The sequence below is a fragment of the Pseudonaja textilis genome, chromosome 6, assembly GCF_049901715.1.
Source record: "Pseudonaja textilis isolate UNSWEBS1 chromosome 6, rPseTex1.2, whole genome shotgun sequence".
Lineage (NCBI taxonomy): Eukaryota > Metazoa > Chordata > Lepidosauria > Squamata > Elapidae > Pseudonaja > Pseudonaja textilis.
Genome location: NC_141995.1, coordinates 8,102,541 through 8,127,502, shown reverse-complemented (window position 1 = coordinate 8,127,502; position 24,962 = coordinate 8,102,541). Strand labels below are relative to the sequence as shown.

The window sequence follows — 24,962 nt, the reverse complement described above, 5'->3', positions numbered from 1 at the left end:
GTGGGCTCAGTTGTAGTCGTTAAGTTGAGGACTACTTGCGCTCAAGTGGACAGAAGGAAGAAGAAGAAAAATGTTTTGGAAGGGCAGGTTAATTGAATTGCCTCTGTGTTCACAGACGGAAAAGGACTGGTCTCTGCTTCTGTCTCCTATGCTAGCTAATTATCTATTTTTTTTGGCAAAAAAAAATCTATCACTGCATCTGCATATCCTCTTCCCTGACACATTTCTGCCTGCCATGTAAAATATTAAAAGCCTAAAACTTCTGCTGGAAAACCTGGAAATAACAGATACACATCCAGCAATTGGCTCGTCCTCTTTCTTGGTCTTGGGCGACTTTTGTTAAACTCTCAAAAAGAAAAAAAACATCTTTTTCCTTGCTCGTTTTGAGAATTACGAAAGGCAAAAAGAAACCAGTTGAAATATTTAGGATCTGGGTGAGATTAGATTAGATCTTTGTTTCATGCTACTGCTTTATTGCTGCTTAAGAAAAGCCCGTGGTTTTGAGTGAGCCTCGCAAGTATATAATTACCTGCATCCGGTAGTCTAGATATGAGAACGCAAGGAATAAAGTTGTTGGCTAGGATGGGAACCCCGCCCCCGAGGGGGATTAATTCTCCTAACTATCTTAAAAGCAAAATAAGATTGTTTAATTGGGATGCTATTGGGAATGTCAGGCCCCAGGGATGGTTCAGCAGACAAGGACAGTGGGTATTAGATTGCATAGCAATAGCACTTAAGACTTATGTACCACTTCACAGTGCTTTCCAGCCCTCTCTAAGCCATTTAGAGAGTCAACCTATTGCCCCCAACAATCTGGGTCTTCATTTTACTGACCTTGGAAGGATGGATGGTTGGCTGAATCAACCTTGAGCCGTCCAGGATCGAACTGATGGCAGTGGACAGAGTCAGTCTGCAATATTGCATTTTAACCACTGTGCTGCAATGGCTTCCTTCCTTCCTTCCTTCCTTCCTTCCTTCCTTCCTTCCTTCCTTCCTTCCTTCCTTATCAAATAATAGTGCTTAGACCTACAGCCCTCTCTAAGCGGTTTACAGAGTCAGCCTATTGCCCCCCAACAATCTGGGCCTTCATTTTACCCACCTCGCAAGGAGGGAAGGCTGAGTCAACCTTGAGCCTGGTGAGATTCAAACTGCCAGATTACAGGTAGCCGGCAGTCAGCAGAAATATCCTGCAGTACTGCACTCTGACCACTGTGCCACTGCAGCTCTCATAATAGATATAAATTAAGCAAGGTTGTCCTCGCTTTACAACTTGAGGTTATGACCTCACTGGAATATGACAGCAAAATGAGCACGCGGCAACACAGCTGCATTTCCAGGTAGGCCTTGACTTATATACCGCTTCGCAGTGCTTTACAGTCCCTCTCTAAGCAGTTTACAAAGTTAGCCTATTGCCCCCAATAAACTGGGTCCTCATTTTACCCACCTCGGAAGGAGGGAAGGCTGAGTCAACCTGGAGCTGGTCAGGATCGAACTGCCAAATTGCAGGTAGCCAGCAGTCAGCAGAAGTAGCCTGCAGTACTGCACCCTAACCACTGCGCCACCATGGCTCTTATAATAAGTATAAATTAAGCTTAGGTAGTCCTCATTTTATAACTTGAGGTTATGACCTCACTGGCAAATGACCGCACAATGAGCACTCGGCAACACAGCTGCATTTCCAGGTAGGCCTCGACTTATGACCACAAATGAGCCCAACATTTCTGTGGCTAAGCAAGACAGTTGGTTAAGTGGGTTTTGCTCCATTTTGCATCTTTTTTTCGCACAGTTGTTGAGTCAATCACTACAGTTGTTAAGCCAGTAACAGGGTTAAGCGAATCTGGCTTCCCCACGAATTCTGCTTGTCAGAAGGTCGCAAGAGGGGGACTCCATGACTCAGGGACGTTGCAACCGTCGTAAATATGAGTCAGTGGCCGAGCATCTGAATTCTGATCGTGTGACGGGAGGGAAATGCTTTCAATGATCGTACGAAAATCAGTCACTTTTTTTCAGTGCTGTTGTAAATTTGAACCAACACTAAGCAGTAGTTGTACGCCTGTTGCTTAACAATAGAAATTTCAAAATAGGGGGAAATATTATTATACATATTTTTGCATAACACATTTAAAATGAACGCGAAGAGATTAAGATCGGATTTTGAAAAAAGGATGCTACCAGGTACGCTCAAGAACAATGCTATTCCTATTAGAAGGATGTAGCAAATATTGAATAATTGAAAAAATGAAGGACTATGCGCTGATACAAATATGCATTACAACCATGCGCGTTCTGATTAATGCAGTGATTTTTCACTTGTATTAACATTATTTTTGTATCAAAATGACTGACAATCAGATGCCACACTGTCTATGCAATGATATTGATGTATATTTAAAAATAAAAAACTCCCCCCCAAAAAAAAAAAAAGCAATAGAAATTTTGGGCTAAATTGTTGCAAATGGTTGTAGCTTTAAGTCAAGTACCATCTGTAATGCTTTATCGTCCCTGTACCAGTGAAACATGGAAGCTGCAGTTGCTTATTTAGTATATGGTCGACTGTTTTAAGGGTTTCATGTAATGATTTTGGTCTATTACAGGCAGTGTTCGATGTATGACCACAACTGAGCCCAAGATCTCTGTTACTAAGTGAGACATTTCTTAAGTGGGTTTCGCCCCATTTTAAGACCTTCTTTGCCACCGTTGTTTCAGGTGAATCACTTCTGTTGTTAAATTAGTAACCTGGTTGTTAAGTGAATCTGGCCTCCCTGTTGACAGGAGGTCACAAAAGTGGTTCACGTGACCCTGGGATCCTGCAACCATCATAAACGTGAACCCGAATTTTGATCACATGGCCATGGGGGTGTTGCAACGGTCGTAAGTGTGAAAAACAGTCATACGTTGCTTTTTTTCAGCGCCATCGTAACAGGTCACTAAACGAACTGTTATAAGTCAAGGACTACCTCTATTTTCCAATGGTATAATGACTTGCCCAATTATAATCTTAAAAAGACTTCCAACGATTGTTGCTAATACAACTGCATTGCGTAATCCAGAAGAAAACAGGAGTTTTAGCTGATAAAGCTGTAGCTTCTCTTCATCCCATATATGTATATCATGGTGCCGCTTGGTTAAGTGCAGATAAAAGCTGTAGGATGAGCTAAATACGAGCTGCCAAGGAACAGGCCAGCATTAGAAGGGATTCAAGCAAATGAGTACTTCGAAAGCTGCCTTACGAGAAACAAGATAATTTTCTTAATCTATTTCAATCTTCTTTGAATTCTCCAGCTTGCTATCTGATCTTCAGAATAAAAGGTGATAAATATAAAATAAAAAATGTTACACACACAAAAAAAGAATAAAAGGTGACGTGGGTTAGATCTGGATTTTTCCAGACAGGATGACAGTTGATCCCTAATAATAGGGATCTTGTCTCTCTCTCTCTTTCTCTCTCTGTGTCTCTCTGTGTGTCTCTCTGTCTCTGTCTGTCTGTCTCTGTCTCTTTCTCTGTCTCTCTGTGTCTCTCTGACTGTATCTCTCCGACTCTCTGTATGTCTCTCTGTCTTTGTCTCTCTCTGCCTCGCTCTCTTCTCTGTCTCTGTCTCTCTCTCTCTCTGTCTCTCTGTCTTATTCTCTCACTCTCTGCTTCTCTCTCTTCTCTCTCTGTGTGTGTGTCTCTCTCTCTGTCTCTCTGTCTCTGTCTGCTATGGAAAACAAAGCACCCCAATGAACACCATGATACAAAATGGGTGGATAATCCTTGATTTACAATAGTTGATTTAATAATTGTTCGAAGTTACGATCCTGGAAAAATGACTTACGACTGTTTTCCCCACTTACAACCCTTGTAGCGCCTCCACATTCAGGTGCCCAAAATCCAGGCCCTTGGTGCTGTCTTCATTATTGACAGTAATCCTTACAACTGTTCATTTAGTGACTGATGTTACGATGGCACTGAAGAAAAGCGATGTACGACCCTTTTTCACGCGTAAGACCATTGCGACATCCCCGTGATGGTCACGTGATCAAAATTCAGAGGCTTGGCCACGGGCACATATTTTTTGATGGTTTTGCAGTGTCCCGGGGTCAGGTGATCCCCTTTTGCAACCTTCTGACACGCAAAGTCAACCTGATTCACTTAACAACCAGGTTACTATAATTTAACAACTGCAGCGATTCGCTTAACAATGGTGGCAAGAGAGGTTGTCAAATGGAGCCGAATTCACTTAGCGACAGAAATTTGGAGCCCAATTGTAGCCGTGAGGCGAGGACTACCCTGCACTGTCCTATCCCGTCAGTGAGTTGAATAATTCATAATCCATGGGACAGAGCTCACGCAAAAGTTGTACGCAGGGGTAGGATTCAAAAGTTCCCACCACCGGTTCTGTGGGCGTGGCTTGGTGGGCGTGGCTGCAGGGGTGGGATGGCCTGACTCGCGCGATCGTGGATGCACGTGTCCCAAACACGTGCTTTGCGCACACATTATAAAATGGTAAAAACTAACCTACTGCGCCTCTCACAGCTGTTTAACACAGCAATTCGCTCTGCTGCGCAAACAGCTGAGAAGTTAAAAAGTACCTAGGAGCAGGGCGGGCAGGAGGGCCCAACTGCAGACTGTCGGAAAGGCTCGGAGCGAATTGGTTGTCTGCCAGCTGATTTTTAGCGCTACCGGTACCCCAGAACCAGGCCGGATTGGTAGAATCGCACCCCTGGTGGGATTCCCCCAGTTCAGACCAGTTCGGGTGAACTCCTAGCTGCGATGACCAGCTAACTCCAAACTGGTTGGATCCGACCATCAAGTGGGCTTGCCCGTCCGCTCCTCTGCTGTACTCTATACCTATATCTGCTCAGGTGATCTGCTCTGCCGCCCTTCAGCCCTGTTACTTTCCTGAGGTAACACTGAAGGTAAATAACTGCAATAGCGAACTGGTTGTCACGCTGGGAGAACTTCAACCCCTGGTCATAAGCTATGGCTCCCATGAAACAATAACTGGGGTCACCCTGCAGGAATTCCAAATCGAATAGGATGGGTGCTCCCCATCAACGAGATATCAGGGTGTGATTTTTCTGTGCATTTAAATGATCACCCTGGCTAGAGTTGGGGTTTCCAAGTATGAAAAATTCAGAGGGAGGGGAAAAAAACAAAAAAGCTTGGGAAAACCCCGAAAACCCCACCAAAACTGGCTTTTCTCCAGATGCTAAAGATCGCATATTTTGAAGAGACAGGGATCCCAGCCGGTCATAATTTACTGGGTCCAAAGATTATTTCGGCTGTAGACTGCCTACCTCCGTTGTCCCTGGGGAAGGCAGCAGCTGGTGAGACAGGGGGGGAGGCTCTTTCAACGCCCCCCCAAATTTATACATGGGAGACCCATAAGGCATGCAGGCTGAGACAGGCTAAAAGAGAAGCTCTAGCAGAGGAGAAGGAATGCGGGTCGAAGACAGATCGGCTGGCGAGATTGCACAGCTATCAATTTCCTCTCTTCTTTAAACAAATTCCTTGGGTGACACAGCTGTATAATTTATAGCCAGGCTGCACGGAACACTACATTCCCTGAGGAGAGCTTGCAAAAAAAATAAATATATGTTTGGACTGCCTTTATATTTATAACGGCAGTCCAAGCTGGGCCAGTGGGAAACGAACTGCAACTCAAATTAAGTCTTCCAGAAATTTATCAAAATTGAGACAAACCTTTTTATTTGTACCTGTGCTTGGCCTTCTCTTCTTTCTACTCTTTTAAAAAAAACGAAATAAGGTTGGATTTCAGAGGTGGGGGTGGGGGTGGAAAGGGCCATTAAGAAACCCAAGGGAGCCTTGCTATTGTTTTTAACTATTTAGTTGTGTCCAACTTTTTGGTGGCTGTACCGGTAGTCCTCGACTTACAACCACAATGGAGCCAAAAATGTCAGTCGCTAAGTGAAGCAGTTGTCAAGTGAGTTTTGCCCTTTTGCCCTTTCTTGCCACCGTTGTTAAGTGAATCACTGCAGTTGTTAAATCAGCAACGTGATCGTTAAGTGAGACCGCCTTCCCTATTGTTTGTTCATCAGAAGGCCGCAAAAGAGAATCACATCAGGCCAGGATACTCCAACCATCACAGATCAGTTGCTAAGCTTCTGAATTTTGAACATGTGACCACCATGGCGATGCTGTAATGGACGCAAGAGTGGGAAAACGGCCATTAAGTCGCTTTTTTCAGTGCCGTTGTAACTTTGAACAGTCACTAAATGAACAGTTGTAAGTCGAGAACTACCTGTATTAGGAGGTTCATGTGAACTCTTTTTCAAATTTCTATTTGCATATCTATATTTGCAATGTCCCTCTTTCCTGAATGCCTGACCGTTTTATCAACACCGTCAGCAGCCACGCTTTTGTGGCATTAACACGAACTCACTTAACGACTGCCTCGCTTAGCAATAGAAATTGTGGTTTGTAAGTCTATCTTTATAGGTATAAAGGTAAAGGTTCCCCTTGCACATATGTGCTAGCAGTTTCCGACTCTAGGGGGGCGGTGCTCATCTCCGTTACAAAGCTGAATAAGAGCCAGCGCTGTCCAAAGACGTCTCCGTGGTCATGTGGCCAGCATGACTCAAGGCCGAAGGTGCACAGAATGCTGTTACCTTCCAATCAAAGTGGCTCCTATTTTTTACGTGCTTTCAAACTGCTAGGTTGGCAGAAGCTGGGACAAGTAACAGGAGCTCACTCCATCACGTGGCGCTAGGGATTCGAACCGCTGAACTGCCGACCTCACAGATCAACAAGCTCAGTGTCTTAGCCACTGAGTCACCGCGTTCCCTTTATAGGTATACCCACGATCGAACCTCGCGGGGTGGGGGTGGGGAGCGGAATACCTTGCCACCCAAATTTACAGAAATGTGGCTGCAGAAAATTAGGTGCTAATGTGTCGACAGAATGAAAAATGTTCTTCAGTTGTCTCAAGGTTTAGTGGAGCTTCAAAAAACGCCCCTCTGTGCCTTGCAAATAAGAAGACGCAAGATTAACAAACAACGAGCAGCTTGTGGAAATCTCTCCTCTACCTGTACCTACCTGGCACATTTTATCCGCCGAGGGAGATGACCTGGATCGGACGTGCATGGTCATAGGCTGGTTTTCTGTCCTGTCCAGCAAGTCTTCTGCCGAAGCCGATTTCCCAGGCTTCTTGATCAGCCGCGTCTTTTTCTCCAGGACCTGACTGACGGGGTGCGGTGAGGTGCAAAGGTCAAGATCGGTCTGAGTGCTTTTGGTAAGCTCTGGATTAACTCTATGATCTGGGCGGCCATCTGCTTTTAGCCAACTGGGCGTGGAGCCTTTGCTGCCACCATGACTTGGGTGGCCCGCCATCTTGCTCTCGAATTCAACGGGATTAAAGCAACCATGAAGCCCGGGCAGCGGAGAATAAACATGGCCCATTCGAGAGGCCCATTCGAGAGACTCCCTAGTATGAAAGAGGCTCTGGTCTTGGAGAGAATTCATGCTAGAAGCTGGGGACAAAGGCTGACTCTCTTGGCCGTTCGTTTGCCGGCATGGGGTCTGCGAGCCTTCCCTTTCTTGGGAAGCCGAAGAGGGGCGCTTCCCAATTTTGCGCTTAATGTAATCCGCCAGGGCGTTTTGCTGCAGCTGTTTCAGCTCCGGCCTGGAAAGATTGATGGTGGAGCAAGCTTTGTTCTCCTTCTCGAAGATCTTGCGTCGGTCAGCCACGGTGCTCTCTTGGAAGACAAACTGGAGCATCTTCTTCTGAAGCGAGGACGGCGAGAGGTCATTATCCGAGACGCCTATTTCATTCATCTTCTCCGGTTCAGAGTAAGACCTCTTTTTCTGCTCGGAAGTCAGCCGTTTCCTTCCCCCGATACGGTGCACGTGCAGAGGTCCCGGGAGACCGTCTTTATTGGTAGGATCCATCTTTATCTCCGTCGGTGTGATGCTATGCCTCTCCTTTGGGGTATGCGGAGAAGCTGTTGTGCTCCTCATCCCGGTGTGGGCTGAAGCGGGTCTTGGGGTACTCCTCTGAACCTCCTTCCCAAAGGCAGGGCTAATGTTGAGGTCCTTGCGTCTGAACGAGGTGGCCCTCAAAACTTTCGACTGGGCATCCTTAATGCTGTTCCTGTAGGTCCTGTTAACGGGGGCATCTCGCTGCGAACCGTGCGGTTCCTTGGCACCACTGACTTTCTGTAAGACCTCTCTCTCGGCTTCATCCAACAGTTGGAACGTACTTCTGCTCCTTTGTAGCTGCCCAGACTTTTTGTGTGACTCCTTGCTGGAGCACCCGTGGCGGTAGGTGCTCTGATGATCAGGCGGTGCTACCAAAGCCGCTGCGATTACCCTCTGCTGCTCTGCAGAATACCGGTTGGACTTTTCTGGTTTGCTACTACTTCTTTCATTTAGGTAGAGTACATTTGGGTACAGGTCGGAGTTATTTGTGCTGGCCGGCCTGCCGTGTTCATCCAGCAATTGACCGTATTCTTGAGAGTTATGTCTACGTCGGCTATCTTCAACGGCGGACTTCTTTGAATTTTGGCTCAAGCTATTTGCGCTCTGTGGACGCTGATGGCCTTGTTCCCGTCGCTCTATCTTGCTGACCTTCTCCAGCACAGTACATCGGGTCTTTCTAGATTCCTTTTTCCCAGACCAGGGGGGCTGAAAGCTGTTGTTGCTGCAAGATCGGAACTGGTCAGCTCTGAAATCGGAGGTCTTTGGGAGCAACGGAGAGGAAGATTCCTCCAAATTTGGTTCCGTGTCGTGGCTATAATCAGCACTAGTAATGGCATCTCGGTGATCTTCTGTGGCATGCCATTCTCTGTCCTGCCAATATTCTGGAACCTGCTCTTTAACATCCTTTTCTTCCTGGTTGGCATAGTTAACAATATGCCACTTGGCACCCAGACAATTCCTTCCTGATTGCATCTCCTTCAAATCCATGAGGTTTTGAAGCTGAGTACTCTCTGGGATATTTTGCAAGGAAGAGAACAGGTACTGCTTCGCCTTGTTGGGATTCCACTGGCTTTGTGCGGTAGGATCGCACTCATTTATTGGCAGGTTGGCATTCCTATCCGCTTGTTGATCTTCTGAACTGTATGCCTTTGACGGGCAGCAGGCTTTGCTCTCAGCCATCGCATCCCGTAGGTGAAATGACCAAGGCTGAAAGGCATGGTTCAAGTACTGGGCCTCGTTCGCACTTTCTTGGATGTTGGGTTGTGCTATATTATAGGTGGGCTCTGCTTCGTCCTCCTGTCTCGGAGAGGTTGGGTAAGCTTGGGGATGGGTCCTGTACAAGACGACTTTCGAAGTCTCGTTGTCCATCTTTTTCTTCCCTGCTCCGGAAGGTCCACATTCAGGATGGTAGAAGACGGTTGATTTGCTTGGAATGCTCTGGTTTCCGTTCTCATCCACGACAGGAAGAGGCTTACCGGGCATGGCCTTTTCGTAGGATGCGGGAAAAGAAGCCGGAGCCGGAGCGTGTCCGCTCTCTTTGGCAAGTGCCGGGTACACCAGCCCGCTGTTGTTCGCCGAAGGGTGAGGAACCTGAGCAAAATGTGGTTCGGGAGAAGGAACGGGGTAAACGCCGGTAGGTAGCAGCGGCTGTCCTGGTTGAGTAGCTTGGGGGTAACCTTGTTTGGGCTTCATGATGGGACTGCCCTCTGGACTCCTCTCCATGACGGTGTGGAGTTGCCCTTCTAGGAATGCCGGTTTTGAGAGCTGTCCAGTAGGCGGCGTGCCCTGGCCTAGGAGAAGCCAAGCATTTTTAGAATGGGTCCTCAAGGCCTTTCTTTGTTCGTGACTAGACCAAGAACTGGGCCTGTCATGGTGCCTGAGTGCCGCGTAGCTATCACTTCGGGTGGGCGGCATGGGAGGCCCTTTGGTGTACTGGCTCTCGTTGTCCAATGAATTCCGCGCCTGTGGACCTTTGTGGTGGCCATGCGGCCTGCTGGCGCTGTACCCTTGAGGGTGGGCCTCACTGCTGGGGACGAGAGCAGAAGACTTCACTTCATATTCCTCTGAAACTCCTCTCTGGGCATTGTAGACCGTCTTAATGTACCTGATGTCTGCTTGACGCATGCCACCTTCTTGCGGCCTGGCCCGGGAATGCACGTTCTCCATGGAGTAGGACCTCTCCTTGCAGAAGGGAGGCAGCTGATATTCCGGGGTGCTGGAGCTGGTGGAGAAAGAGCTGTAAGCGGAATCCCGCTTGCTGTGAAGGTGACCCAGTTGGTCGATGCTACTGGTGGATTTGGCCGGCGAAAGATGGCAGGAAGGATGGGCGTATCCCGACGGCAGATGGTCCAGACTCTCCATGCTTCCCCTGGAACTGTTCTGGTCAGGACTTCTTCTTAAAAAGCCATGGTCGAAGTTGGACAGGTCATTGGTGGAGGAACTGAAGACCGGAGCCAGTGAGAAAGAGACACACACACAAAGACAAAAGGGAACACAGGGTTAGCGTGAATATGCATGCGCACGAGAGGGAGAGAGAGACAGGCAGCGGAATGGATTTATAAAGGGACGGAGGGATAAGTTTAGTTTATAGAGGATGGGCGAAAAGCCATATTTGGGCCTCGTGCTGTTCTTAGTGTGCAGTCATCCTGGTTTCCTAGAAAGAACGATTTTGACATTGCAACACATGTCTCTTATTTATCACTGCAAAGGGTGGGGGAGAAAAATAGACAGAGGAGATCTCTGGAGGAGGCGGCTTTGCCGGGAAAATGCGTGTGAGTCAACTCCAACCCATGAAATTCATCACAAGCATCCTAAACATCACCAAAATATTCAGACATCATGAGAGGAAGGAAGATCAGGAGAAGGGGAGTGGGGGAAAGGGAGAAATCCTTTTCTAAGTTTTCTTCTTTTTTTTTTTCTTCTTCCTTTTTTAAGGTGCTGAGAGAGCAATGGCCTTTTGGGAAACTCCCAACAAGACTGGAGATGTTTTCTGTACTTTGTGAAATTAAACCGGCAGGATGGGAAAGAAGGCACCGAGGGATGGCTGTGAGAACGTAAGCAGAAAACTGGTCAAGCTCAACCATTTCATGAAGTCATCAACCAAGGTTGCCCTCGGAGGACACTTGGAGGTGAAAAAAATTAGGGAACAGAATGACAACATCCCTTCCCAAGAAGGCTGGGACGCCAAAAAAAACCCCACAAATAATTATCACTGTTGCTTTGAAGAGGATAGAACTGGGTTTGCCAATCCAGCGGCCTACAAAAAGGTGTCCTTCAAATGTGTTGGGTTTTCAATTCCAGGGCATGCTGGCTGGGGATTCTTGGTGCTGAAGTCCAAGAAGAGGGCTTTAAGTTAAGAAGATTGCATATACAGGTAGTCCTCAACTTACGGCAATTCGTTTAGTGACCATTCGAAGTTACAAAGGGCACAGGAAAAAAAGGGACTTATAATTGTTTTTCACATTTACAATGGTTGCAGCTTCTACATCAGGAGACTTCAAACTTGAGAGCTTTAAGACTTGTGGACTTCAACTCCCAGAATTCCTCCTCCCAGTCAGGTTAGCTCAGGAATTCTGGGAGTTGAAGCCCACAAGCCTTAAACTTGTCAGGTTTGAAGACCCTTGTTCTACGTGATCAAAATTCAGAGTCTTGGCAACTGACTCACATTTATGACGCCTGCAGTGTCCTGGGGTCATGGGATCTCCTTTTGCAACCTTCTGACAAGCAAGGTCAATGGGGAAGCCAGATTCACTTCATAGCCGTGTTACTAACTTGAGAACTGCACTGATTCACTTAACAACCGAGGCGAGAAAGGTCGTAAAATGGGTTAAAACTGACTTAACAACTGTCTCGGTTAGCAACAGAAATTTTGGGCTCACTTGGGTTCGTAAGTCGAGGACTACCTGTATCAGCGTCCTGTGACACACTACTTTAAAAAACCACTGGAGTTTTTAAAGAAAAGATTGGACAGCCATTTGTCTGAAATGGCATAGGGTTACCTGCCTATGCAGGAGGTTGGACTAGAAGACCTCCAAGGTCCCTTCCAACTCTGTCATTTTGTTACTAATAGACTAAATCATTACTGGAAGCATCATGACACAGCAGTATGTAATGAGGACTTTTTCTGTCCAAACTTCAAGAAATTCTCCACTACTTCCTTCCTTCCTCCCACCCACTTTCTCCTTCCTTTTCTTCATTTCTTCCTCCCTTCCTCCCCTTCCTCCTTCCTTTCCTTTCATTCCCTTTCTCCTTTCTTCCTTTCTTGCGCACGAGAGGAGAGAGAGACAGGCAGCGGAATGGATTTATAAAGGGACGGAGGGATAAGTTTAGTTTATAGAGGATGGGCGAAAAGCCATATTTGGGCCTCGTGCTGTTCTTAGTGTGCAGTCATCCTGGTTTCCTAGAAAGAACGATTTTGACATTGCAACACATGTCTCTTATTTATCACTGCAAAGGGTGGGGAGAAAAATAGACAGAGGAGATCTCCGGAGGAGGCGGCTTTGCCGGGAAAATGCGTGTGAGTCAACTCCAACCCATGAAATTCATCACAAGCATCCTAAACATCACCAAAATATTCAGACATCATGAGAGGAAGGAAGATCAGGAGAAAGGGAGTGGGGAAAGGGAGAAATCCTTTTCTAAGTTTTCTTCTTTTTTTCCCCTTCTTCTTCCCTTTTTAAGGTGCTGAGAGAGCAATGGCCTTTTGGGAAACTCCCAACAAGACTGGAGATGTTTTCTTGTACTTTGTGAAATTAAACCGGCAGGATGGGAAAGAAGGCACCGAGGGATGGCTGTGAGAACGTAAGCAGAAAACTGGTCAAGCTCAACAATTTCATGAAGTCATCAACCAAGGTTGCCCTCGGAGGACACTGGGAGGTGAAAAAAATTAGGGAACAGAATGACAACATCCCTTCCCAAGAAGGCTGGGACGCCAAAAAAAACCCCCCACAAATAATTATCACTGCTACTTTGAAGAGGATAGAACTGGGTTTGCCAATCCAGCTGCCTACAAACAGGTGTCCTTCAAATGTGTTGGGTTTTCAATTCTAGGCCATGCTGGCTGGGGATTCTTGGTGCTGAAGTCCAAGAAGAGGGCTTTAAGTTAAGAAGATTGCATATACAGGTAGTCCTCAACTTACGGCAATTCGTTTAGTGACCATTCAAAGTTACAAAGGGCACTTATAATTGTTTTTCACATTTACAATGGTTGCAGCTTCTACATCAGGGGTCTTCAAACTTGAGAGCTTTAAGACTTGTGGACTTCAACTCCCAGAATTCCTCCTCCCAGTCATGTTGGCTCAGGAATTCTGGGAGTTGAAGCCCACAAGCCTTAAACTTGTCAAGTTTGAAGACCCTTGTTCTACATGATCAAAATTCAGAGTCTTGGCAACTGACTCACATTTATGACGCCTGCAGTGTCCTGCGGTCATGGGATCCCCCTTTGCAACCTTCTGACAAGCAAAGTCAATGGGGAAGCCAGATTCACTTCATAGCCGTGTTACTAACTTGAGAACTGCACTGATTCACTTAACAACCGAGGCAAGAAAGGTCGTAAAATGGGTTAAAACTGACTTAACAACTGTCTCGGTTAGCAACAGAAATTTTGGGCTCACTTGGGTTCGTAAGTCGAGGACTACCTGTATCAGCGTCCTGTGACATACTACTTTAAAAAACCACTGGAGTTTTTAAAGAAAAGATTGGACAGCCATTTGTCTGAAATGGCATAGGGTTTCCTGCCTAAGCAGGGGGTTGGACTAGAAGACCTCCAAGGTCCCTTCCAACTCTGTCATTTTGTTACTAATAGACTAAATCATTACTGGAAGCATCATGACACAGCAGTATGTAATGAGGGCTTTTTCTGTCCAAACTTCAAGAAATTATCCACTACTTCCTTCCTTCCTCCCACCCCCTTTCTCCTTCCTTTTCTTCATTTCTTCCTCCCTTCCTCCCCTTTCTCCTTCCTTCCTTCCATTCCCTTTCTCCTTTTCTTCCTTTCTTCCTCTCCTCCTTTCTCCTTCCTTCCTTCCACCCCCTTTCTCCTTCCTTCCTTCCTTTTCTTCCTTTCTTCCTCTCCTCCTTTCTCCTTCCTTCCTTCCACCCCCTTTCTCCTTCCTTCCTTCCATTCCCTTTCTCCTTTTCTTCCTTTCTTCCTCTCCTCCTTTCTCCTTCCTTCCTTCCACCCCCTTTCTCCTTCCTTCCTTTTCTTCCTTTCTTCCTCCCTTCCTCCCCTTTCTCCTTCCATTCCCTTTCTCCTTCTTTTTCTTCCTTTCTTCCTCCCCTCCCCTTTCTCCTTCCTTCCTTTTCTTCCTTCTTCCCTCCCTTCCTTTCTCCTTCCTTCCTCCCCTTTCTCCTTCCTTTTCCTTTCTTCCTCTCCTCCTTTCTCCTTCCTTCCTTCCACCCCTTTCTCCTTCCTTCTTTCCTTTCCTTCCTTCCCTTCCTTTCTCCTTCCTTCCTCCCCTTTCTTCTTCCTCCCTTCCTTCCTTTCTTCCTCCCTTCCTTTCTCCTCCCTTCCTCCCCTTTCTCCTTCCATTCCCTTTCTCCTTCTTTTCTTCCTTTCTTCCTCCCTCCCCTTTCTCCTTCCTTCCTTTTCTTCCTTCTTCCCTCCCTTCCTTTCTCCTTCCTTCCTCCCCTTTCTCCTTCCTTTTCCTTTCTTCCTCTCCTCCTTTCTCCTTCCTTCCTTCCTTCCTTCCTTCCTTCCTTCCTTCCTTCCTTCCTCACCTTTCTTCTTTCCTCCCTCCCTTTTCTCTCCTTCCTTTCTTCCTTCCTTCCGTCCTTCCTTCCTTCCTTCCTCACCTGCTTTCTTTTTCCTCCCTCCCTTTTTCTCCTTCCTTCCTTCTCTTCCATCCGTACATCTTGACATACACCACACCACAACCCCACCCCCTTCTCAAGGGCTGATCTGTGGTCAAGACGTGGCAAGAGTTACCTCGGATGGTAGGCCTGGTGCCAAGGACTGCTTATCGTCCCCTGAGATACTTGCATCATACTGAGATCGGCTGGGGTCTCTGGGAACTTGGCTGGCTGCCAGGAGTGTGATCTGCTGCCCACCGGATCACTTTGCCTGCAAAGAGACAGAACAGCTCACATTAATAGAGTTGTCTATTTGCTCAGGCACCTTGGTATGTATAGCACAATCGCAATCGTTATTCAGCATTTACCTTGTGCCAAAAATGGAGCAACGTCCAGAATGTAAACATGCATTCACAATCTCTGCTCCCTGATTTTTTATTTATTTATTACATTCTACTCTCCTACATATCAGGTATGAAAAGATCCATCCTTGGCTGGAAAAAACAATTATTTATTTAACTGGGGCTTGGATGTTCTAATTGTGGAGATCTGAATACTAAGCAAACAAAATACTATGTGCTGTTCATTTCGGCTGCTATTTAAGAGCCATGAGACCTTTTCAAATTCAAAAGTAAGACTGGCTGTTACCTGTGATTGATTTGGAAGGCTATAAATTCAGTAGTCCATAGAGACTCAGAATACAGAGCAACAGTGGCGCTAAACCTTATGTAAACTAATTTCTGTCTCCAGACCAGGTAAATTAAATCATTTCAATCAGCAAAGCCACGAAAAATGAAGCAAATGAATTCTGTAGAATTCATGTAATGGATAGGCTAGGGCTACCAACAATAGACCAACAGAATAAGAGTTGGAAGGGACCTTGGAGGTCTTCTAGTCCAACCCACTGCTCAGACAGGAGACCCTATACCGGTGATGATGAACCTTTTTGTTGTGGTGTGTCGAAAGCATGTGCGTGCCAGCACCCACAATGCAATGTGTGACGCCCTGCGCATGCGTGTGCAATTCCCCCCTTAGCTGCACTGCACATGCCTCCCAGCTGATTTTCCGCCCATTTGAGGCCTTTTTCGCCCTCCCGGAGGCTCGAGCAGCCTCAGGTGGCCAAAAAATGGGCCTTCCAGAAATACCGGAAGTGCTCGTTTTCAGCCTCCAGAGGGCCCCTGGAGCCCGTTTTCACCCTCCTGGGGACTTGAGGGAAGCCTCTGCAGCCTTTGGAGGCTGAAAACGGGCCCGTTTTGACACTTCTGGTTTCAGCACTTCCGGTATTTCCGGAAGTGCCGAAACGGGCCCGTTTTTCAGCCTCCAAAGGCTGCAGAGGCTTTCCTCGAGCCCCCGGGAGAGCGAAAAAGGCCACAAATGGGCCAAAAGTCAGCTGGGAGGCACACACATGTGCAGGTAAGTTTGGCTAGGGCTTGCGTGCCTGCACAAATGGCTCTGCGTGGCACCTGTGGCATGCGTGCCATAGGTTCACCATCACAGCCCTATACCGTTTCAGACAAATGGTTGTCCAATCTCTTCTTGAAAACCTCCAGCGAGGGAGCAGCCACCATTTCTGGAGTCAAGTCGTTCCACGGATTAATTGTTCTAAGCTTGCAGGAAATTTCTCCCTAATTCTAGGTCGGTTCTCTCCTTGATTAGTTTCCCTCCATTAGCATCCAATAGCTGCTTAAAACATAGAATTGTAGAGCTGGAATGCATCCCAAGGACGATCTATCTCCTCCAACCTTCTGGACAGCTCAATTAAACTACCCATAGGAGAAGTGACTGTCCAACCTCCTCTTAAAAACTTGCTAGCCTGTTTGGTTTACGTAGAAATGTCATTTCAATGAGATCTAGGTAGCTGCGACTCATATAGATAGTCCTTGACTTACAACCAGGGGTGGGATTCCGCCGGTTTGGACTGGTTCGGGCGAACCGGTAGTTCCGGCAATTAGTTGGCCCCGCCTACCCACCCCTGCCTTTGTCTGTCCAAAGCGCACGCGCTCACCAAACAGGTTGTTACACCAGTTGAATCCCACCACTGCTTACAACCGTTCATTTAGCGACCGCTTGAAGTTATAACAGCACTAAATAGTAACTTCAGATCATTTTTCACATTGTTGCAGCATCCCCATGGTCACGTGTTCAAATTTCAGACACTGGGCAACTGTCATGTACTTATGACGGTTGAAGTGTCCCAGGGTTACGTCAGTGGTGGTATTCAAATTTGTTTACTACCGGTTCTGTGGGCGTGGCTTGGTGGGCGTGGTGTGATGGGTGTGGCAGGGGAAGGTTACTGCAAAATCCCCCTTCCCTCCCCATCCCACTAACCTGCTTTCCAGCTCTGTTCTCCTGTGCAGGGCAACCAAAGAAGACCCAGCCAATCAGCTGGGGCTTGGAAGGCAGGGAATAGATGGGGGCGGGGCCAGTCAGAGGTGGCATTTGCCGGTTCTCCGAACTACTCAAAATTTCCTCTACCAGTTCTCTAGAACCTGTCAGAACTGGCTGAATACCAACTCTGGGTTACGTGATTACCTTTTGCAATCTTCTAACCACCAAAATCAATGGGGGTGGCCAGATTCACTTAACAACCGTGTGTCTAACTTAACAACCTCAGGTGTTCTCTTAGGAAAGGTTGTAAAATGGGGCAGAAATTCACTTAACCATCTTGGAAATTTTTGGCTCAACGGTGGCTGCAAGTTTATGGGCTCCTTGTATGTTCCTAATTTCTGATGTGCATATCACAAGATGCCAAAGAAACCAGCGGATTTCCTAGAATGATGCAATCAGCTAAATCCACGGTGAGGCAGCTGGGTGAATAATTCAAGCATCCCGCAAGTGTCTGTCTAAAAATATATCCCAGCATCAAAAATAGATACGCGGCATTTGGAGAAGCTGAATAAGCGCAACAGAAATGTGGAAAATTGCATGGAGTCAAGGAAGATGCATGCAAAAATGACCAATGGAGAAAAGTTATTTGTCACCGTTGCTTACGTATATATTTCTTGGGGGGGAAATGGGGGTGGAACTTGACAGAATAGATTAATACTTGATGGCATATCCTCCTGACCCCAGATCGGATTTAAATTGAGCCGCCCAACTCTGCTACGATACACACAACTAAATGATGAACCGATAAGGTAATGCTTCATAATCTCGGTGCTGGTTAGTTGTAGCTTCTGTCATGCTGGCAAGACATATTGCAGCTATCCATATTCTCTCATCTTTACATGGATTAAAGACACAAGAGCTCTTGTTTGGGCTCTGCGTCTGTTCATCCTTGCCAGAGGAGGAAAAAAAAAATGAACAAACGGGGAGATACAAAAATAGAAACGGCTCTGAGTTTTAGAAGAGGATTTCCTCCATGTTTGGTTAGTAGAAAGGACACAGAATAGAAAGGAATAGAAAGGAAAGGAATAGAATGAGTTGGAAGGGACCTTGGAGGTCTTCTAGTCCAACCCCCTGCTTAGGCAGGAAACCTTACACCACTTCAGACAAATGGTTATCCAACATCCTCTTAAAAACTTCCTGAGTTGGAGCATTCACAATTTCTGGAGGCAAGTTGTTCCACTGATTAATTGTTCTAACTGTCAGGAAATCTCTCCTTATTTCTAAGTTGCTTCTCTCCTTGATTAGTTTCCACCCGTTGCTTCTTGTCCTGCCTTCAGGTGCTTTGGAGAATAGCTTGACTCCGTCATCTTTGTGGGAGCCCCTCCGATATCTACAAGAGTTCACTTAGTGACCGTTCAAAGGCTTACACCCTTACACCCATTACTGCATCTTCTCGGTCGCATGATCAAAATTCAGGGGCTTGGGTTGGCAACTGACTCATATTTACGACGGTTGCAGTGTCCTGAAGCCACATGATCAACTTTTGCGGCCTTCTGACAAGAAAAGTCAATGGGGAAGCCAGATCTGCTTAACCCCTGGATTCCTAGCTTAACAACTGCAGCGATTCACTTAACAACGGTGGCAAGAAAGATTGTAAAATGGAACTTAACGGTTTCTCACTTAGCAACAGAAATTTTGGACTCCGTTGTTGTCGCAAGTCGAGGACTACCTGTATTTTCATTTATTCTTTTTAAAATTCTCTAGATTTTTCCTGGATAGCAGGGGGAAAAAATTGCAATCTATTCCCTGGATTTATTACTATGATAATTCCTAATCTGGGGCTGGCTTGAGCGAAATCCAGCTGCTGCAGACCACTGGGACATTATGATGGTTAAAAAGATAACTCATCTATATTTTTCTATTTGTCAAATTTAGATGCCATTCCTCTCACTCACAAAAGATGGGCAATGTACAATTAAAACCTAAAATCCATGTAAAAATCCAATACCTCAAAAGATAAAAAGAAAAAAAAAGAAGCAGATAAAAACTGGAATAAAATAGTTTAAAATATAAAGGTAGCAAGGAAGGCCATCAAGGTGCCAACCAATCCTAAAGTTGGTTTGTTTATTTGTATCCCAACTTTATTATTTTTGCATTATTATTATATTATTATTCCTCCTCTTTTCCTCACAGCAACATTGCGGGCATGGCCAGCTGGGGAATTCTGGGAGTTGAAGTCCACGGGACTTTAAATTGAGAAGCAAAAAAGAAGCAAGTTCCCAGATGTATATCGATCTAAACATCCAGCTTTCTTCAGGGCCCAAAGAATTTGATTCTTCCCTTACATTGGGCAATATTTTCCCATTTGGCATTTTATCATTTTTACAGGTAGTCCTTGACTTCCAACGGTTTGTTTAGTGACTGTTCGAAGTTAAAATGGCACTGAAATGGTGACTTTTAACCATTTTTCATGCTTGCAACCATTTGCAGCATCCCCCCCCCGCCCCCTGGTCACGTGATCAAAATTCAGATGCTTGGCTTACTGGCTCATGTTTACGACGTTTCTAGGGTCCCCTTTTGCAACCTTCCGACAAGAAAAGTCAATGGGGAAGCCAGATTCACTTAACAACCGTGTGACTAAGCAATGATTCACTTAACAACTGTGGCAAGGGAGGTTGTAAAATGGGGCAACGTTCACTTTAAGAAGCGCCTCGCTTAGCAACAGAAATGTTGGGCCGAATTGTGGTCGTAAGCCGAGGACTACCCGTACTGCATTTTTACATGGTATAAATTACATGAGGCCAACACCTTTATTTGGTCAGCTCAGGACCATAAAAAAAAAGAGCAGCGAATCAGAGTTTGGAGAAGTTGAAAGGCTGGGTGGCATTTTATGGTCTTGAGTTGCGGTCATAAAAACGTTTTTCCCTTCTGTGGAGTTCGACATTCTTGTGCATGGGTCATAGTTTCACACTGGGAGACACAGCCTTTTACCTCTTTGGGTAGAAGCTACTGGGGGGCAAAAGATACTAGCCTCCTTTTAGTACCACAATGCTGAAGGACCTCTCAGCCAGAACATCTCTGGGTAGAGATTTCATGACTTCTTCTCCATGGGACAAAGGTGGTACATTGAATAGAAAGAGAGAATTTGATGTGATGATTAAGATGGTGGCCTTGAAACTAGGAGATGGGAAGTTCTAGTCCTGCCTTAGGCATGAAAGCCAGCTGGGTGACTTTGGGCCAATCACCAGGTGACCATGAGTTCTAGTCCCACCTTAGGCGTGAAAGACAGCTGGGTGACTTTGGGCCAATCACCAGGAGACGGTGAGTTCTAATCCCACCTTAGGCATGAAAGACAGCTGTGTGACTTTGGGCCAATCACCAGGAGACAATGAGTTTTAGTCCTGCCTTAGGCATGAGAGACAGCTGTGTGACTTTGGGCCAATCACCAGGAGACTGTGAGTTCTAGTTTCACCTTAAGCTTGAAAACTGGCTGGATGACTTTGGGCCAGTCACTCACTCTTAGCCCAACCCACCTTAAAGAGTTGTTGTTGTGAGGAAAATCAGTAGTAGAAGTAAAAATATTAGATATGTTCACCACCTTGAATTACTTATAAAATAATATAGGTGGGATATAAAAAAATGTAATAACTAAAATAAAATAGATTTTCCAGTTTGGAAATCCTTTAATTTGTCTGTCCTCAAAAATAAAATAAATAAAATAATACATAAAATAATAAATAAAATAAAATAAAATAAAATGAAATGAAATAAAATAAAATCGTAGGAGCTTGGGTTCTAATACAGAAAGAACTGCTGTCTCTTTTCAATTTTATTATATGTGGCTGTGTATTGTGGGGTGTGTTTATGAAGCTAGCAGGCAAATTGGGAATATAGTTTGGCCTTGAAATAGTAACTGCCAGGAGAGAAACCTGCAATGTGACTGTGGTGGAGAAATTAGGACATGCTGAGGCTGGACTCCCATTTCCCCCCCAGCTTTGCAAATGAAGCAAAGCCGGAAAGGCAGGAGGCTCTTCAAACTGGAGGTCTAGTTTTTTCCAATGACAGGTCAGTTGCTGGTAGGATTTAATTCTGGTTTAATGTCCTGGCCCTGACAGACATGATGGACTGTAAATTTGATTCTGAATTTAATTGCATTCGTTCTGTTTGGTTGCATACTTTGCATTTTTAATGTTGCAACTTGCTTGAGGTTCGGAATAAGCGAAAAACATGGGTTATGAATCCCACGATAAACAAGCAAACAAGCTTTGCCTTGGAAGAGAAGTCTTATGATTTATCAGGATTTTTTTTGGTTTTAAAAGGACATGTCTAAAAGCAGAGGTTCTGGCCAGGGTGGGGTGGGGGATCAAACTGGACCCTATTGGGGGGGGGGAGACGGGACAGATGGCTTCCTACAGCACTCTGTCCGCTAAAATGGGGTGCGCGGGGGCCCACACCCCATTTTGACCAGCAGGGTGCTGCAGGAGGCTGTCCAGGCAGAAAATGGGGTGCATGGAGGCTGCGTGTGGCTCCCTTGTGCCCCATTTTTGCAAGCAGAGGCACCACTGGGCAGTCCTTTGCTAATTCCAGGCTGGATTAAGCACCCCGCCGGCCGGATCTAGAGTTTGACACCCGTGGTCTAGGGCGACAGATTTGGGAATTGCAAAAAATCCTAGCAACCAACAGATGAATTTGCTATAATGTCCTGCTAGTACATTTTTTTGCAATTCAGATCTAGTAGCCCCATCTTCCACCTGCTTCCATGTTCCAGAGTCAGTTAATACAGATAGCCCTGAAAAAAAAAAAAAAAAAAAAAAAATAAAAAATTAATTTTTTTTCAATACCCCCCCCCCCCCCCCCCCCCCCCCCACCACCCCCCCCCCCCCCCCCCCCCCAAACCCCCCCCCCCCCCCCCAAAACCCCCCCCCCCCCCCCCCCCCCCCCCTGACTGAAAATGACCTCAAACGTTAGATATTAGATATTTCTTCTGCTTGAATATTCTAAAATAAAAAAAAAAAAAAAAACAAAAAAAAAAAAAAAAAAAAAAAAAAAAAAAAAAAACCCCCGCAAAAACACCCCCCCCGGGGGGGGGAAAAGGGGCGGGGGGGGGGGGGGGGGGGGGGGGGGGGGGGGGGGGGAGGAGGGGAGGGGGGGGGGGGGGGGGGGGGGGAGGGGGGGGGGGGGGGGGGGGGGGGGGGGGGGGGGGGGGGGGGGGGGGGGGGGGGGGGGGGGGGGGGGGGGGGGGGGGGGGCGGGGGGGGGGGGGGGGGGGGGGGGGGGGGGGGGGGGGGGGGGGGGGGGGGGGGGGGGGGGGGGGGGGGGGGGGGGGGGGGGGGGGGGGGGGGGGGGGGGGGGGGGGGGGGGGGGGGGGGGGGGGGGGGGGGGGGGGGGGGGGGGGGGGGGGGGGGGGGGGGGGGGGGGGGGGGGGGGGGGGGGGGGGGGGGGGGGCGGGCGCCCCCGCCCCCGGCGTGCCCCCTTTCCCCCTTTCGCGCCTATTGCCCTGTGTGAACCTGAAGTAAAATAATCAAGAAATGGCCACAAGTAAAACTCAAACTCTTACTTCTGTAGCTATTTTTGTCTTTTCTATAATGTCAAGGTATAATTGCAAATTAAACTGCGCCTGCAAAGAAAAACAAAAAAACAGTATCTGATAGGTTACCTATGGCAGACTTAAGTGCACTAAAGGCGAACAAAGAAAAAGAAAGGTTGTGAAAACTCATTTAACAACTGTCTTGCTTAGAGACAGAAGTTTTGGGCTGAATTGTGATCGTAAGTCCTTTCCTGTTTCAGGGATCTGTTTTGATATGGGATGTTTGAAAAACCTGCTTTTGAACTCTTCTAGTGCCCGTGAAGTAAAAGCCAGGGAAGAGGAAAGATAAATATGTATATTTCTGAACACCTCGTGACAGAAAATAACTCTAATCACAGAGACTGGTTGTTCTGGTCGCACCTGCCAACAGGTTAAGACACGGGAAAGAAAAATGCAGGAAAATCAGAGAAAGAAAACAGCAGTCAAACCAGGATATCCTGCACGGGACAGGAGGCCTGGAAACCAGGAACGAATGCCATTGGTTATTTACCTTTCAACTTTAAAACTCTCCCTTAGCAAAAAGAAAAAGGTCCAGCAACAATTTAAAATTCCTGACCTAAAGATATCTGTCTGATGCACTAAAAATAACTCCAACTAGAGTCTTTTTGTCACTGAGGTGGTTTTGAAGTTTTCTTTTCAGTTTGCACCATTGAAGACGCAACCTACAATGCAGTTTGAAAAGTGCAGGCCTCTTTAGGAGTTACAGCCATCTTCGGAAGCAAGTTCAGCGCCCTTTCAAATAATGCACGTCTTTGAATTAAGGCATCAGAACTGGATTATTTTATAGCTCCCAGATGAAAGTCAACCTTTGTTTCTTTACAAGGGTGAGCGGGGAAGGAAAGGGAAGGGAAAAGGGGAAGGGAAAGGAAGGCAAGGAAAAACAGAGAGAAGAAATAAGGGAAGGGGATGCGAGAAAAGAAGGAAAGGGAAGGGAAGGAAAAGAAGAAGAAAGAAGGGAGGGGGAGCGAAGGGAAGAAAAAAAGAAAACAAAGGGAAAGGAAGGAAATGGAAAAAGGAAAAGGAAAAAGAGAAGGAAAGAAAGGAATGAGAAAAGGGAAGAAAAAAAGGAGAAAGGAGAGAAAAGGAAAGGGAGAAGGGAAGGGGGGTGAAGGGAAGAAAAAAGGAAAAAAGAAAACGAAGGGAAGGAAATGTAAAGAAAAGGAAAGGAAAAAGGAAGAAAGGAAAAAGAAAAGAGAAAAAAGAATAGGGCTGAACCTGGTTCTTTTTTAATGATTCAACCTTTTGTTAGGAACATTATCTCACTGAGCCTCCTCTGACCTGTCCTCCAACTCCAAGGAAGCACCATCCATGGCCAGAAATTCTCTGGTTCCAGGCTTGCTCCGTTTCTCCTTTCTCCAGCACTCCCCTGAGGGACCATGGGGGAGAAAGATCTTACAGGAATTGGCAGGGCAAGACCAACATTTTGCTGATTACATTCTCCTCCTTCTGAGGAGACAGATCTTGACAGCACGATGTCGTTTGAGGTCAACAGGACAGGAAAGATTAACATAATCTCCTTCCTAATCAGATTGAGCTAGTCCACAGGTACAGTAATACAGATCAGGGATTGGCTTCCTTTCCAGGAGGGCTAGAGTCTGGAAATATCTCATTAATTTCTGGTTTAAATTAATTTCTTTTTTCCCTCTGAGTCTGGCTCCCCTGGTTTTTAGAAATCATTTTCAATCAACCTGGCTAACAAGAGTTGACAGCCCGTGCTAGACTTTAGGTCTCTCTTTGATCCAAAGCCAGGAGTCATCCTGAGCAGAATATCTGGGTTATTGACTTCCGGTCTCAATCTATCCTCCAAATCACGGGTCTTCAAACTTGACAGCTTTAAGTCTTGTGGACTTCAACTCCCAGAATTCCTCCTCCAGTCATGTTAGCTCAGGAATTCTGGGAGTTGAAGTCCGTAAGTCTTAAACATGCCGAGTTTATATCAAACTATACACCTCCCAGAGTCACTTTGAGAGTGAGATGAATTTGTTCCTACATTTGACAAATCAATTAATCAATCTGTTCTGTTAATTGGAGGCTTTCTAACCTGAATCCTTCCTCCTTAGATTTATGTCTCCCAAATTTTGTGAAAACAGACAATGGCGGAAAGGAAACGAGAGGTGCCCTTTTGTCATATGGTATAACGAGATCTTAATTCCAGCAGAATTAACCTTGGGCTCACCTGTTCTTCAACCTCAGCTTAACTTCATTCAACCACGATGTTTTGCCAGATTGTGAGTCAGACTTCAGACCCTCCGAAGTGGGAGACTGGGAGGTGTTGGTGCCGGAATGCCCCTCTGCTGCCAAGGTATCTCTGTAGGCCCAAAAGCAAAGGGAAAGTTTG

General features: G+C 46.4%; 1 protein-coding gene across 2 annotated transcripts in view; it reads right to left on the bottom strand.

The window, feature by feature from the left end:
• SHROOM3 (shroom family member 3) overlaps nucleotides 1-24,962 on the bottom strand; it is a 167,855-nt gene that overhangs the window by 17,889 nt on the left and 125,004 nt on the right. For both annotated transcript variants that reach the window (XM_087935764.1, XM_087935763.1), the window contains exons 2-4: nucleotides 24,801-24,932; nucleotides 14,847-14,981; nucleotides 7,040-10,361 (exon numbers count right to left, since the gene is read on the bottom strand). In XM_087935764.1, coding sequence (XP_087791890.1) covers nucleotides 7,040-10,361; nucleotides 14,847-14,905 — 3,381 coding nt within the window. In that variant the 5' untranslated portion in view covers nucleotides 14,906-14,981; nucleotides 24,801-24,932. The remainder of the gene's footprint in view (nucleotides 1-7,039; nucleotides 10,362-14,846; nucleotides 14,982-24,800; nucleotides 24,933-24,962) is intronic.